General features: G+C 47.8%; 1 protein-coding gene across 5 annotated transcripts in view; it reads left to right on the top strand.

Annotated features, from left to right (window-relative positions):
- The window catches only part of LOC141258721 (uncharacterized), a 121,512-nt gene that overhangs the window by 91,577 nt on the left and 12,638 nt on the right, over positions 1-17,297 (top strand). For 2 of the 5 annotated variants that reach the window (XM_073673761.1, XM_073673760.1), the window contains exons 3-5: positions 4,486-4,662; positions 14,935-15,126; positions 15,230-15,394. In XM_073673761.1, the coding sequence (XP_073529862.1) occupies positions 4,486-4,662; positions 14,935-15,126; positions 15,230-15,394 (534 nt within the window). Of the gene's footprint in view, positions 1-4,485; positions 4,663-14,934; positions 15,127-15,229; positions 15,395-17,297 lie in introns of those variants that run through there. The other 3 variants (XM_073673763.1, XM_073673762.1, XM_073673765.1) reach the window with 3 other exon arrangements.

The raw sequence follows: 17,297 nt of genomic DNA, 5'->3' as shown, positions 1-17,297 counted from the left end.
GGCAGAGGTGACGTCAGACGCCAGTCCTTGTCTTCCTGTTTCAGATGCTGGGGAGTTGAGCGCCAACAAACTGCTGAGGGTAAGTAGCGATATCAAAAGCCCCCCTTCACACCCCTCGGAGGAAGTGAAACGCGCGTCAGGGGAGCTCCAGTGCCTGCCATACAGGTCTCATTTGTCTTGGTGAATTTTTCACCTTATCCTATAGGTCTCTTTCCCACTTCCCTTGGGGATGATCTGATTGCACTGAGTGTTCTGCTGCAGACTTTTACTGCAGAGGGGTATATTACCTTTACTTTATTTCAGCAGCAGGTTTTCTCCTTCAGGATTTTATATAGGTTTTCTGCATATGCATGTATATTTAGAGGATGTGTGTTCTGGGGACATTGTTTCCATATGCAGTTGTCTCTTTTACACTTTGAGGTAGGATTTTATTCCACTGTATACTTTTTTACAACTTTTCTGGTGTAGAGATTTCTCTTTTATACGCATTTATAAGATAGTGATTGTCAGGAATACTTGCCGGCCGGTGGGTGCAGCTCTCTGGCGCCCCCTTGCCTCTCAGATCAGTCAAGGTACTGCACCTAGAGTAAGTAGTGCCAGGAAGCTGCTACCAGCGGGGGAAAACACGGTGGTGTGTTATCCCTTACACGTGACCAATCCGTGACGCCACAATACAGGCACAACTTTCTGGCGCCCCCTCGCCTCTCAGGTCAGTCAAGGTACTGCACCTAGAGCGAGTGGTCGCCAGAGAGGCTGTCCTGTAGCCCACTGGGTATTTGAAGCCCTCTGCAGTGAGGGCGGTATATATATATATGTCCCTGGCTGCGCCAGTAATATATATCCACACCTCCGACCGTCACTGCCAGCCTTCCTCAAATCCCCCAGATGGTATGCTGCCACCAGTTCTGGTTTGATACAGCCCGGTATTAATGGACTTGTATCGGGTCAGGAACCAACCCGGTAGCGTTTATGGCTTCGGGGAGGAGAACGATTACAGAACAAAAGAAACAGAACTATTAAATTTTATATTTAATCCAAAAGGGAGGCAGTGTTTAGGAAAAATATATACATAAGGATGTTACAAAGTGGGCATTAAAATACATAAGCAGATACATAAAATAAAACAAGATAAAGAGTGAAAATTACTTACACTACATGATCACGGAGACGATTCAGTATAGTGGGAGGGGGGGTTCTCCAGATTGCTGTTATTGAACAGGACCCTTTGCGTATAATTCGTATTCCCCCCAGCAATGAGTGCTTCTGTCTTCCCCCTAGATTACTTTATACCTAAGGAGAGATCTGGCCACACGCCCCTTGCGGTGACATCATGTGGGCCGGTCTTCAGCCTGTAGATTTTTATTAGAAATGCTGACTTTTGCGATAACTCATTGCTCGTTAATCGCAGAAGCTTGCAAACTACGCCATATTTTCCCTCATGATTTTCTTTCTTTTGATATTACGCATCACATCGCTGCAGTCTGCTATTCCGGGGTTCTTGCACTACGGCCCCCCGATGTTGGTTACGGCCGTGGAAAAATACCTGCATATTCCGGGGCTGATTTGGTTACTCCAGATATGGGTCCCGTTATTGTCGAACCTATAGAACTCATATTATTTCATATCTAATATCGGAGTCATCATGTCTGCAAATTCCCCTTTGAAGCTGGGGAACTGGTCTTCAACAGTTACATGTAAATTAGCACAAGCCCGCATAGTAATTACCCCCTGCTCTCTCAGAGACAAGAGGCCTGCTTCCTAACGAAGTTTTCACACTTCTTCCCTTGCCGTGTGTGAATAACTATTTATCAGTGGTGCGTTAATTGGGGCTTTTGTGCTGAGCAGAAGGAGAATAAGGGAGGGGGGTGAACATGTGCGTCACGCAGATGGAGGGACATTTTCCTGATATTAATATTTTATAATATTCCTGACTGATCAAAAACTGCTGTGTTTTTTATCACCTACTGGTATGGTTTGCTTAACTGTGATACTCTCCTTTTAAAAAGTTTTTCTGAATTTTCTGATATATGGTAAAAGGGTTGTCCACTACTTCTACATTGATGCCCCATCCGTAGGAAGCACGGACATTGCATGTTAACCAGCTTGTTCTTTTCAACCCCCTTCCTATAATAAATGGGGAATGTCTAGAGATGTCTTCCTGATATCTTGGCTGATTTCTTTAGACTTTCCCATGACGCTACACAAAGGAGCAGTGTGTTTCAGGTGTGCATTAAAATACATCCACAGGTGTCTCTGATTAACTCCGATGTTGCCAAAAAAACAAAACCAGCAGCTTCCAAACACCCGACCTCATCATATGGGCCGTCCAGAATTGTATAAAGGCAGAGTAATGGTAGTGTATGGAAACTCCTGACTCTGCAGTAAGTAATAAAAATGCCTTAAACCTTCTCTCCTCTCATTATTCTGGCATTGGGCTAATATTAAACATTATGGTAAAATCCTAATTGTCCTAAAACGGGAAAGGATTATTCTGATCTCATGTCAGATATTAAGAGAAACATGGAGATGTGTCTTTATATATAGTGGATGGAAACTTCTGGTTTCAACTATATGGTGTCTGGTGTCAAGCTGCATCGGACCCCTTGACTGAGGGGCCCCATAGTGGCTCCGTGATCTGCAGATGTGGGTGGTACGCCCCTGCCTGCAAGGGTCCAACTCTGGGCCCCGGTGTAGCTGCATCGGCGATATTCTCGGCACTCATTTGTAAGACACTGCCTGCGTATTAGACCCTACTTCATGCTTCCGTACATGTCCGACCTAGTGGATATTGTTAGGCTCCAGTAGCCATCGCAGCCCTTTGGCACCTGACGATCATGGTGCGGGGATGAGTTGTCTCTGCCCCTTTCCTCTCTCACCACCTGGCAGAGCTGCATCTCTGGCTATAAACTGCAAGGACCTGAGCGACCTCAGTAGTTTCTGTAGTTAGTTATGTGTTTCTATAAAATATTTCCATTTGTTTTAGTTAAAACCTTTTGATATCTAAAACTACCTGCTTCATGCCCTGTGAGGCAGTGAGGGGAGTTATATGCGAGGGACGGTACGTATCCCCCGGGATGCACATAGAAGCATATTGAACCCCCTGGAGTGCATTACAATCACAGACATAGCTGTGGTTGCAGTGCAGAATAAAAGTAAGTTTGGACTTGGTCAAGCTATTTGACCAAGCCAGACTTAGTAAAACCCGGCATGAGCTTTTATTCTTGGAGTGGACTACAGGATGGCAGTGGGGCGGTCCACTCCCTCCAGCTCGGGTCTTGCATGTGGCTCATGTCCACAGTTCTCATTTCAAAACCTGCAGCAAAGGTTTGGATGTGTCAGTTTGATGTTTGCAGGCTTCAGAGCAGGAGGCCCTGCAATACTGGCCTGTGTGACCTGAACACCGAGCCCAAGAAGGCAAAACTCTGACACACCTCAGAGTGTTACGGGGGTGCCGTCGCCCACGGCAACTGGTCTGGAAGCGGACTGTACTGTGATGGCCCGGCTGCGATCCGGAGGATGCCAATTACCATTACTCTGGGAGTTTCTGGAGAATAAAGACATTTGATTTTAACTTTTCCTGGGTCACTGCCTCATTACCGCTCAGTGTGAACAGCGCCGCACTGCAGCCCCTAAATTCAGTTTAAAGCAAAACCCTGCAATCACTTTCCTGAACCCGTCCCCTGACCGGAGCGCTCAACTGGCAGAATCCAACTCCACCGCAAGTAACAAAGTAATCTCTCCCCCTAACTCCTCCATGTAATTCATATGGACAAGGGTAAGGTGTCCCTCCCATACAGTCCTGATATATATATAATACAGTCCGGATATAAATCTCATACAGCCCTGACCTTCCGGGCCCTCAGGAAGATCTGTACATCTAATATTCACTCATGTACATTGATCTTCTAAATCAGTCACTTTGTTGGTCTACAGCAAACTAAATTCCTTTTACAGAGAAGAAACTTGGTTTTCTACATAAGGGATTCCTCATCAACATCGACCCCCTTCATCCTCTTCCCTATTGATAATAGATCTTATTGATAGAGCCCCAGTGATGAACCTGGAGAAGACTTTTTGGCAAGCGGCACCCATTGTTACTATAGCTGATGTCTTTCAGATGGATTCCGGTTATTCCCTGAGAAGTTACCAGGTCTTGTTCCCGTTTCTACCTTGGCCTCTATATCTAAGTTGGTCTCCATAGAAGAGTCTCCTGTATCACGGTCTGCCTGTATATTTCTATGTCACCCCTCACTGATGACAGTGCGGCCTAGACAGCACCACCACAAAACCACTGGAGGCAACTTTCTGTTGACTATTGATCTCCGACTACCAGGGTCCTTAGACCTCCCAAACAGCAAGAAGTAAACCAGGTAGTGAGTGCCACATGAGCTCTCCTGAGATGGATGGGTGGCTACCTGGTGAGGCGACACATAAAATGTCCTGCTCTTATGTTTCCTTCCGTAAAATATTCATCTCCTTCTACAGAATTGCACAATAGTGAAGAAGACATCAGGTGACTGTGAGACTCCCATCATCCATCACCACGTATCCAGAAGAAGGAGCAGGAATGAGAGTCCCACCACAGAAGCCCCGCACTCCCCAGTGCCTGAGAAGAAGATCCTAGATCTCACCAACAAGATCACAGAGCTGCTGACTGGAGAGGTGAATGCTGGGAAATACACTAGAGCATTCTGGGTGATGTTGGTATACAGTTAGGTCCAGAATTATTTGGACAGTGACACAAGTTTTGACATTTACAAGATACAGTTATATAATCAACTAGCTATTGAGCCCTTTCTACGCCCGGGTTGCGAGCATTTTTATTGGTATATGGTCTCCCATGCTGGTATGTGCTGCCCCCATCCTGGTATTCGTGCTGCCCCCATCCTGGTATTCGTGCTGCCCCCATCCTGGTATTCGTGCTTCCCCCATCCTGGTATTCGTGCTGCCCCCATCCTGGTATTCGTGCTGCCCCCATCCTGGTATTCGTGCTGCCCCCATCCTGGTATTCGTGCTCCCCAATCCTGTTCCCCCATCCTGTTATGTGCTGCCCTCATCTCTACCCTGTTATGCATGGCACCCCTCATCCCTATCCTGGTATGCATGGTACCCCATCCCTCATCCCTATCCTGGTATGTATGGTACCCCTCATCCTGGTATGCATGGTACCCCTCATCCCTATCTTGGTATGCATGGCACCCCATTCCTCATCCTGGTAAGCATGGTACCCCTCATCCCTATCCTGGTATACATAGTACCCCTCATCCCTATCCTGGTATGCATGGCCCCTCATCCAAATCCTCATATGCATGCCCCCCCCATCCCTATCCTGGTATGCATGGCACCCCTCATCCCTATTATGGTATGCATGGCACCCCCCATCCCTATCCTGGTATGTATGGCACCCCTAATCCCTATCCTGGTATGCATGGTACCCCTCATCCGAATCCTCGTATGCATGGCCCCCCCACATCCCTATCCTGGTATGCATGGCACTCCTCATCCCCAATCCTGGTATGAATGGCACCCCTCATCCCCAATCCTGGTATGCATGGCACCCCTCATCCCCAATCCTGGTATGCATGGCATCCCTCATCCCCAATTCTGGATTCTCGTATGCACGGTCCCCTCATCCCCAATCCTGGTATGCATGGCACCCCCCATCCCCAATCCTGGTATGCATGGTACCCCTCATTTCAAATCTTGTATACATAGCACCCCTCATCCCAATCCTGGTATGCATGGCAACCCATCTCTCATCCTGGTATACATGGCACCCATCATCCCAATCCTGGTATGCATGGCACCCCATCTCTCATCCTGGTATGCATGGCCCCCTCATCCCAAATTTGATATACATGGCCCCCCTCATCCCAATCCTGGCATGAATGGCATCCCTCATTCCCCAATTCTGGTATGCATGGCACCCCTCATCCCCTAATCCTGGTATGTATGGTACTCAATCCCTCATCCTGGTATGCATGGCTTTCTCATCCCCAATCCTGGTATGTATGGCCCCCTCATCCCTATCCTGGTATGCATGGCTCTCCTCATCCCCAAATCCTGGTATGCATGGCACCACATATTCATATTCTGGTATGCATGGTACCCCTCATCCCTATTCTGGTATGCATGGTACCCCTCATCCCCAGTGCTGGTATGCATGGCCCCCCTCATCCCAATCCTGGTATTAATGGCATCCCTCATTCCCCAATTCTGGTATGCATGGCACCCCTCATCCCCTAATCCTGGTATGTATGGTACTCAATCCCTCATCCTGGTATGCATGGCTTTCTCATCCCCAATCCTGGTATGTATGGCCCCCTCATCCCTATCCTGGTATGCATGGCACTCCTCATCCCCAAATCCTGGTATGCATGGCACCACATATTCCTATTCTGGTATGCATGGTACCCCTCATCCCTATTCTGGTATGCATGGTACCCCTCATCCCCAATGCTGGTATGCATGGCACCCCTCATCCCCAATCCCCAATGCTGGCATGCATGGCACCCCTCATCCCCCAACCCCGGTATGTATGGCACCCCTCACCCCCCAATCCTGGTATGCATGGTCCCCTCACCCCCCAATCCTGGTATGCATGGCCTCCCTCCTCCCCCAATCCTGGTATGCATGGCACTCCTCCTCCCCCAATCCTGGTATGCATGGCACTCCTCATCCCCCAATCCTGGTATGCATGGCACTCCTCATCGCTCATCCTGGTATGCATGGCACCCCATCCCTCATCCTGGTATGCATGGTACCCCGCATTCCTATCCTGGTATGTATGGTACCCCTCATCCCTATTCTGGCATGCATGGTACCCCTCATCCTGGTATGCATGGCACGCCATCCCTCATCCTGGTATGCATGGTAACCCACATCCCTATTCTGGTATGTATGGTACAACTCATCCTGGTTTGTATGGCATCCCTCATCCCCCAATCCTGGTATGCATGGCTTTCTCATCCCTAATCCTGGTATGTATGGCCCCCTTATCCCTATCCTGGTATGCATGGCACTCCTCATCCCCCAATCCTGGTATACATGGCTCCACATATTCCTATTCTGGTATGCATGGTACCCCACATCCCTATTCTGGTATGCATGGCACCCCTCATCCCCAGTACCCAATGCTGGCATGCATGGCACCCCTCATCCCCCAATCCCGGTATGTATGGCACCCCTCACCTCCCCAATCCTGGTATGCATGGTCCCCTCACCCCCCAATCCTGGTATGCGTGGTACCCCTCATGCCCCAATCCTGGTATGCGTGGTACCCCTCATGCCCCAATCCTGGTATGCGTGGTACCCCTCATCCCCCAATCCTGGTATGCATGGTACCCCTCATCCCCCAATCCTGGTATTCATGGCACCTCTCACCCCCCAATCCTGGTATGGATGGTACCCCTCACCCATCAATCCTGGTATGGATGGTACCCCTCATCCCCACAATCCTGGTATGTGTGGCCCCCTCACCCCCTAATCCTAGTATGCATGGCGCCCCTCATCCCCCAATCCTGGTATGTATGGCACCCCTCATCCGTTTCACGCTGCACACATACAAAAAAAAAAACACACTTATATTCACCTTTCTTCATTGTGCTCCAACGCTGCTGTGTCCTGTTCTGCCGGGGGAGGAGTGTGGCGCCGGAGTACGCGCATGCTCATACCGTGCTGTCCGGCGCCATCTTGCTGAAGACACACGGCAAATGTGTCTTCAGTAAAATGGCGCCGGATAGCGCTATGCGCATGCGCCGATTCCAACACCTTCACTTCTGCCCCGGTCTCTGGTGAAGAGAGGCGCCGCGGCAACGCTCCTCCCGGTCAGGTATGTATGGCGCCAGAGATCGCGGTATGCGTTCAGTGTCTACGCATACCGCGATCCCCGGCGCCATACACACTCCTCTTACCTGTAACGGCTCGATGCGTTCTTCTGTCTGGAGCCAGACTGCGCGTCGTGCTTGCGCAGTCTATAGAGGCTTCAGACAGAGGGACGCTTGTACGATCATATTATAGATCTGGGCTTACAGTGCCCACTCTCAGATTTAATTTGAGAGGACTCCCATCCTAATTGGAGGAAGGGTTTAGGATTACAGCTCTTTAATATGTAGTTCCCTCTTTTTCAAGGAACCAAAAGTAATTGGACAAATATCTCAGAAACTTTGTAAGGCATTGCATGGGCTTTTCTCTCGTTAATCCATCTTCAATTAAGCAGATAAAAGGTCTCAGCTGATTCCTAGTACGGCAATTGTATTTGGAAGTTGTTGCTGTCAACCCACAACATGCGGTCAAAGAGTTCTCAATGGAAGTGAAACAGACCATCATTAAGCTGAAAAAAACAAGAAATCCAAAAGAGAAATGTTAGGAGTGGCCAAATAAACAGTTTGTGCACCCTGATGAAAGCCTGGATGTCCGCGGAGTACAATAGTGGTGGATCATGTGAAAATCCTTCCCATGGTGAAGAAAAACCCCTTCACAACATCCACCCAAGTGAAGAACAGTCTCCAGGAAGATGATTCAGTATCTAAGTCTACCATAAAGAGACTTCATGATGGCAAATAAAGAGGTTTAATCACAGGGAGAAAACCATTAATCTGCTTGAAAATAGGCCGGATTAGACTTTGACATAATCATCTAAAGAAGCCGCCTAGTTCTGGAAAAGCATTCTTTCGGCAGAGAAAACGAGATCAGCCTGTACCAGAATGATGGGAATAAGAAAATCTGGAGAAGGCTGCAGCGGCTCCTGATCCTCTGCACAGCACATTCTGTGTAACACATGGTGGAGGCGGTGTGATGGCGCAGGCATGCATGGATTCCAATGGCTGCAGGTAACTAGTGGTTATTGATGATGTGACTGAAGACAGAAGCAGAAGATGAATCCTGTGTGTACAGGGCGATACTTTCTGCTCAGATCCAACCAATTGCAGCAAGGTTAATTGGACGATGTTTCACAGAATAGCTGGACAATGACCCAAAAGATCCAGAGAAAGCAAAGACGTGCAATGGCCGAGTCATCACCAGATCTCAGCCCCATGGAGCCGCATTTCACAGCCTAAAGACAAAACTAAAAGCAGAAAGAGCCGCTGTGACTGGAAGAAACGGCAACAGGGGGACCCCGCAGAACCTCGCTGTTGCCGCCTCTTGTGATGAATCCACACCCCGCAATTACGTCAGACTGAGCACTTGGTACAGACCTGCCCTCTGCACCTAGGTGGCATTCCGCACCCTCCTGAGGGACGCATAAAGTCAGGTTGGTACGTTATGCACAGACACCCCCTGTCCACACGGGACAGGAAGGCACCGGGGAGTGGGTAGAGGTGGCCCACTCAGTCACTGACGTGGCACCACACTCGCCCCCAGCCCTGACATGTTGAGAGGCTTCGCTCACTAGCTTCAGTGAAGCAGAGCCTAGTTGGCCTGGGAGAGCTGCCACCAGTTTCTATTTGATATAACCGACTACATCGGGCTAGAAACCAACCCGGTAGCGTGATCGTTGAACCGAACAACTGGCGTAAGGCTCGTGGATTAAAATGAAAGAACAGCCCAAGATTAAATTATATATTTAATCACCGTAAGGGCACACTAAAAAATACACTATATACATAAGGGTTATACATATACAGTGGTTAGAGTTGCAAGCACAAAAGCATTGGTACGAAAAGTATAAAGCAGTTATTACAAGTCAGTTACTGGTTTAGATGGATGATCTGGCTTTTGGGGGAAGGGCTGCCACATGGGAGGTTTGTGGGCCTTCACTTAGTTGATGGACTTGTCCCACACGTCTTGATGGCACGACCTCCCCAGGAACAAAGACTCTGGGCTCAGGGCTGATAAAACTGATAAACTCTCTGGATCCTGCCCACTCTTGCCTCCAAGCAGGCTCAACTCTCCTCCCCCTGGCCTTTCTCAGCTACAACTCTAAAAACTAAAGCGGCTATACGTCCTTACTGGATTGTCCTAGGGAGCTGGTTCTGGTGTCATTGGGTCCAGCTGGGCCCCTGCTACGCATGGAGACCAAACACAGGGGCCATAGGGGCTTCAGAAAGGCATTGCTGCATATCTCCCTATCCTTTCTAGCTGGGTGGTGGAGAAAGGGCTGGTGAGATTCTCCCTTCCAGTTTCTAAAAATCTGGTTTGTTTATCACTGGTGTGTATAATTTTCCCATAGCTACTGTTGAATTATGTTTCTTGAACAATAGAAGCACATGGGGTGGGGGATGGGACATCCTGTGTAGCTGGCAGCTGCTGTGGGAGATCTCGCTCCTCGCTACTCAACCCCCTCCTTTGCAAGCTGCAGTGTATTCAAAAGAGTCGGATTACACTGTGTATGGAAATCTCTGTAATCACCATCACGTAGTACACAGTAATTGACAGGGGATTGTCTTGAATATTCTTCACAGCGACGATACAGCATAAAATCTTAATTATGCCAGACATACTTTCTGATGGCAAGAGCTGCATACCTTTATTTTCATGTTGACTCTGTAATCTGTGTTCTTCTTTAGTTGATTAACGCAGACTATTATTTGTATAACCCTGAATGTTATCTGCTCTTTGATTCTGAAACAATGATGTGTATTTACAAGAGCCCCTGTGATACAAACTATGTAAATAGATTAGCTAGAACAATTAATGTTTGCTAGATATGTTAAATACCATTGTAGGGTGTTTGCCAGTCAATCTTGGGGGATGAACTGTGGATACTCGAGCCCTGCACCTTTACCTCTTACCTGTGCCTGATGACCTCACACAGATGTAAATATAAACAGGGATGTCTTTAGTGCTTATGTACAGCACCATGGAATCAATGGCGATATATAAATAAATAATAATAGTGCTGGAGACAGAATCAGTCTTGGGACAGAGATTCAGAAAGACGTTACAAGGAGAATGAGAAACATCCTTCAGGAAAGTAGAGGGATTGCATGGCATTAAAAGAGACACAGATTTGTATTCTAGCCTAAGGGTAACGGCCCTGACTGGAAAGATTGGAATCTGCTCCATTAACCATCAGAGAGACATGGATACTTTTGGGGAGTCCAGGAGAGGACGAAGAAGTCACCTGGCCCCATGGATATGTTGTTTTGGGGTTGCCAGGAGGGGCCCACCGGTCGCCTGGCTCCATGGGAACTCTCGAAGAGGCCAGGGTGGGACCCTTGGATCCCCTGGTCTTGTAACTCGATGGACTGCTAACTTCCTAAGCTTGCTGTAACCTCCTCTCTGTGGGGCCCCCAAAGAAGCGGGGGGGGAACTGGTTGAGGTAGTTGGCCCTGGAAGTCTCCAAAGTTGCAGCTGTTCTATCCCAGGTGGGTGGAGATGGAAGGATGAGACTGTGTAATTTTGTACCATCTTGGGTATTTGCAGTGACTGTTCTGTGTGTTTATTGTCCGCTTTGTGGTTCCATAAAGTATTGCCACGCTGTTTTACCCTCGTCCTGTGTTGTCTGAGTAGCGTTACGCTCACGGAATACACTGGGTCTTCACATTTTGGTGGCAACAGTGGGATACTACTCAGCCCAGCAGAGTTGGGGAGCTGCAGGGGACTGGTGTTAGCACACACCGTCCACAGAGCTCTACAACCAGGGAGGCATGTAGGCAGACCCAGCAGTCAATAGGTGAGGCATACACAGCGGGTTTCGGATGCTGGCATGTCCAACCCCATCAGCCTGGCCTTGGGAGGAGGACCGGAGAAGATATACAGCCACAAGGAACGGCAACTACAGGAGCTGTGCCAGCTTCAACGGATTGAATACCAGGCCACCGACACTCATCGGATTTAATTCAGGAACCACAGGATGCAAAAGACGGCATGTGTGGACACAATGGATACCAGTCTGTTTTCGTGAATTACGTTTGGAGTTTATTTGCAAGGAAGAAGTGGAATATGCTCTTAGCAAACTGGATGATACAGAGTTTTGTTCTAATTAAGGTGAGACCTCTTACATTCGTGTCTTTGCTTAAAGACATGCTGATGGACTGTCTCCAATAAGTGGAGAAGGATGATTGGTATCCTATTATGTCTGGCTAATAAAGATTGGGGGGGGCAATGTGACGATACAGCGTAAAATCTTAATTATGCCAGACATACTTTCTGATGGCAAGAGCAGCATACCTTTATTTTTATGTTGACTCTTTAATCTGTGTTCTTCTTTAGTTGATTAACACAGACTGTTATTTGTATAACCCTGAATATTATCTGCTCTTTGATTCTGAAACAATGATGTGTATTTACAAGAGCCCCTGTGATACAGACTATGTAAATAGACTAGCTAGAACAATGAATGTTTTCTAGATATGTTAAATACCATTATATAAAGACCGCTTTCATATAGGATGTTAATCCAAAAAAGCAGGAAAAATTAGTATATCAGATCATAAAATTTAACCTTTATTGAATAAAGTCATGACGCAATAAAAATTTTTTTATAAAAAACACCAGTAGCTTCATATACAAAAGGTGGGTATCGTCAGAATACAAACGGATCACAAGACACTGAAACAAGAGTGTGGGGCTGGAGTATATATATTAGACCCAGTGGCTATAACAGACCAAAAAATAAAGTTGCACAAAAATGTGTATTGAGAATAACATTGGTGTTAGTAGCACACATTAGTAGGTCAGGATGAACTTAACCCACATGTGGTCACATGAACAGTGTTTACCATGATGTCCATTACCTGGTGAAATAGGGAGGTAAACAAACCGCACTACCCGCCGCACCGACGCGTGTTTTGTCAGCCTTCTTCAGGGAGCGCAATGTTAGATGTGTAATGTAAGCTATATATAGGGGTTGCTGATCACCGGAACAGCACTTGCAGCTGTTCAATCAATAGCCGCCGACCGGAAGTCAGATGGTACTTGGCGCACATGTCAGATGACGACGACTTCCTATGAAGTGTGGACTTCCGTTCATGGTCCGTGACCCGCAAGCGCTGGGTTGCGTAGCAATACAAACGTCAGCGGTCACATTGTCCATGTCGGGAAGAACGAGGAAGCTAGTCTATCGTACATGCGCGCACCTCTACACTGCAGGGAACATGTGGAAAGGTCAGTGCCGAACAGAGTATACCAAAACTAGTCTGAATTTATAACTGTGCAAAAATAAAACTGTTTTAAGACACAATGACATGGGTCATTTGTATAAATTAAATAAGCGATGTGTGAATATATATGAATAAATGTGCTGAGAAGATTTTATGATATATTGAAGGATCGTATGTGAAAAAGATTGTGTTTAGGATATATGTAAATGTGTGGAAAAATATATAACTCATTATATGTGTGGTGAATTAAAAAACAATGGATTGAAATATGTGAAATGCTCAAAAGGGTGCATGAAATGGTAAATATATATCAATAAAATACATAAAATAAAGGTGACAATGAATACACAATAAATGTATGTTAAATACCATTGTAGGGTGTTTGCCAGTCAATCTTGGGGGATGAGTTGTGGATACTCGAGCCCTGCACCTTTACCTCTTACCTGCGCCTGATGACCTCACACAGATGTAAATATAAACAGGGATGTCGGTAGTGCTGGAGACAGAATCAGTCTTGGGACAGAGATTCAGAAAGACTTTACAAGGAGAATGAGAAACATCCTTTAGGAAAGTAGATGGATTGCATGGCATTACCCAAAGAGACACAGATTTGTATTTTACATGATTCTAGTCTAAAGGTAATGGCCCGGACTAGAAAGATTCGGATCTGCTCCATTAACCATCAGAGACATGGATACTTTTGGGGAGTCCAGGAGAGGACAAAGAAGTCACCTGGCACCATGGATATGTTTTGGGGTTGCTAGGAAGGACCCACCAGTCGCCTAGAACCTACGGAGACATTTGGAGGTGCCAGGGGGGACCGACCGGTCGCCTGGCCCCTTGGAAACTCTCGGAGAGGCCAGATTTGGACCCCCAGGTCTCCTGGTCTTGTACCTTGATGGACTGCTAGCTTCCTAAGCTTGCCGCTACCTTCTCTCTGTGGGGGCCCGCCAGAAGTGGGGGGCCACTGGTTGAGGTAGTTGGCCCTGGAAGTCTCCAAAGTCGCAGCTGTTTTATCCCATGCGGGCAGAGAAGGAAGGGTGAGACTGTGTAATGTTCTACCATCTTGGGTATTTCCTGGGACTGTTCTGTGTGTTTATTGTCCGCTTTGTGGTTCAATAAAGTATTGCCACGGCGTTTTACTCTCACCCTGTGTTGTCTGAGTAGCGTTACGCCCACGGAAGACCCCGTGTGTTCACAGCCACAAACAAGAGACAACTGAAATCACTGCAGTAAAGAGGGCAAAGCCTCACACCGGAGGAGACCAGCGATGGTGATGGACATGGCCTCCAGACTTCAGGCCATCATTCCTGCAAAGCCTCACACCGGAGGAGACCAGCGATGGTGACGTCCATGGCCTCCAGACGACTTCAGGCCGTCATTGCTGCAAAGCCTCACACCGGAGGAGACCTGCGATGGTGATGGACATGGCCTCCAGACTTCAGGCTGTCATTCCTGCAAAGCCTCACACCGGAGGAGACCAGCGATGGTGACGTCCATGGCCTCCAGACGACTTCAGGCCGTCATTGCTGCAAAGCCTCACACCGGAGGAGACCAGCGATGGTGACGTCCATGGCCTCCAGACGACTTCAGGCCGTCATTGCTGCAAAGGATTCTCTACAAAGGATTTATTTATGGGAAATGAATTTGTCCAATTAATCTGAGGCCCCAAAATGCGGAGGCTTTGTAGAAAAATGGCTGCAATTCCTAAACCTTTCCCAGGAGATTTCTGTTCAGCCCCTTTAATTAAACCTGAAAGTCTCCACTTCAATTACATCTCAGTTGTTTCATTTTACATCCAAAATAGTAGAATATCAGCCTGCAGAGCTGAAATCACGTAGATGTGTCACTGGGTAAAGATTTCTGGGCGTAACTGTATGTGTGTCAGGTTCCTGTCAGGTTTCAGGATGCCGCTGTCTATTTCTCCATGGAAGAGTGGGAGTACATGGAAGGACAGAAGGATCAGTACCAGGACGTCAGGATGAAAACTGACCCCCCGAGGATCGACCAGGACAAAAGCAACATGACTGCAGGAATATTCCTCCTCGCCCTGGAGATCATCGACTTGTTACAGGGAAAGGTGAGAGTCTGACATGAGATCACTCTTATCTCTATTACTATAACAGGAAAGATGGAAGATGAGTAGAATCTATGTGGTGATCAGCGTCTCTCCCTGTACACAGGAGCACACAGTGGTGAAGAAGACGTCCGGTGACCGTGTGACCCCCTGTGTGTCCGGAGGACGGAGCCAGATCCAGAGCCCCATCACAGAAGCCCCGCACTCCCCGACACCGGAGAAGAAGATCCTAGAGCTCACCACCAAGATCACTGAGCTGCTGACCGGAGAGGTGACTGCTGGGAGATTATACACTGGAGGATTCTGGGTGATGAGAGGAGACTGCTGGGAGATTATACACTGGAGGATTCTGGGTGATGAGAGGTGACTGCTGGGAGGTTATACACTGGAGGATTCTGGGTGATGAGGGGAGACTGCTGGGAGATTATACACTGGAGGATTCTGGGTGATGAGAGGTGACTGCTGGGAGATTATACAGTATACACTGGAGGATTCTGGGTGATGACCGGAGACTGCTGGGAGATTATACACTGGAGGATTCTGGGTGATGAGAGGTGACTGCTGGGAGGTTATACAGTATACACTGGAGGATTCTGGGTGATGAGAGGAGAGGTGACTGCTGGGAGATTATACAGTATACACTGGAGGATTCTGGGTGATGAGCGGAGAGGAGACTGCTGGGAGATTATACAGTAAACACGGGAGGATTCTGGGTGATGAGCGGAGACTGCTGGGAGATTATACAGTATACACTGGAGGATTCAGGGTGATGCGAGGAGACTGCTGGGAGATTATACACTGGAGGATTCTGGGTGATGAGCGGAGACTGCTGGGAGATTATACACTGGAGGATTCTGTGTGATGAGGGGAGACTGCTGGGAGATTACACACTGGAGGATTCTGGGTGATGAGAGGAGACTGCTGGGAGATTATACACTGGAGGATTCTGGGTGATATGAAGAGAGGAGACTGCTGGGAGATTATACAGTATATACTGGAGGATTCTGTGTGATGAGTGGAGACTGCTGGGAGATTACACACTGGAGGATTCTGGGTGATGAGAGGAGACTGCTGGGAGATTATACACTGGAGGATTCTGGGTGATATGAGGAGAGGAGACTGCTGGGAGATTGTACAGTATACACTGGAGGATTCTGGGTGATGAGAGGAGACTGCTGGGAGATTATACACTGGAGGATTCTGGGTGATATGAGGAGAGGAGACTGCTGGGAGATTATACAGTATACACTGGAGGATTCTGGGTGATGAGCGGAGAGGAGACTACTGGGAGATTATACAGTATACACTGGAGGATTCTGGGTGATAAGCGGAGACTCCTGGGAGATTAAACAGTATACACTGGGAGGATTCTGGGTGATGAGAGGAGAGAAGACTGCTGGGAGATTATACAGTATACACTGGAGGATTCTGGGTGATGAGCGGAGAGGAAACTGCTGGGAGATTATACAGTATACACTGGAGGATTCTGGGTGATGAGAGGAGTCTGCTGGGAGATTATACAGTATGCACTGGAGAATTGTGGGTGATGAGAGGAGACTGCTGGAAGATTATACAGTATACACTGGAGGATTCTGGGTGATGAGCGGAGACTGCAGGGAGATTATACAGTATACACTGGAGGATTCAGTATGATGAGAGGAGACTGCTGGGAGATTATACAGTATACACTGGAGGATTCTGGGTGATGAGAGGAGACTGCTGGGAGATTATACAGTATACACTGGAGGATTCTGGGTGATGAGAGGAGAGGAAACTGCTGGGAGATTATACAGTATACACTGGAGGATTCTGGGTGATGAACGGAGAGGAGACTGCTGGGAGATTATACAGTATACACTGGAGAATTCTGGGTGATGAGAGGAGACTGCTGGGAGATTATACACTGGAGGATTCTGGGTGATGAGAGGTGACTGCTAGGAGATTATACACTGGAGGATTCTGGGTGATGAGGGGAGACTGCTTGGTGATTATACACTGGAGGATTCTGGGTGATGAGAGAAGACTGCTGGGAGATTATACAGTATACACTGGAGGATTCTGGGTGATGAGCGGAGACTGCAGGGAGATTATACAGTATACACTGGAGGATTCAGGGTGATGTGAGGAGACTGCTGGGAGATTATACAGTATACACTGGAGGATTCTGGGTGATG

This window comes from Phyllobates terribilis, unplaced genomic scaffold (genome assembly GCF_046119375.1).
Source record: "Phyllobates terribilis strain yellow unplaced genomic scaffold, ASM4611937v1 Scaffold_3__8_contigs__length_932513732, whole genome shotgun sequence".
Classification (NCBI taxonomy): Eukaryota; Metazoa; Chordata; class Amphibia; order Anura; family Dendrobatidae; genus Phyllobates; species Phyllobates terribilis.
The sequence above is the reverse complement of the archived record's forward strand: the minus strand, read 5'-3'. Positions and strand labels throughout refer to the sequence as shown.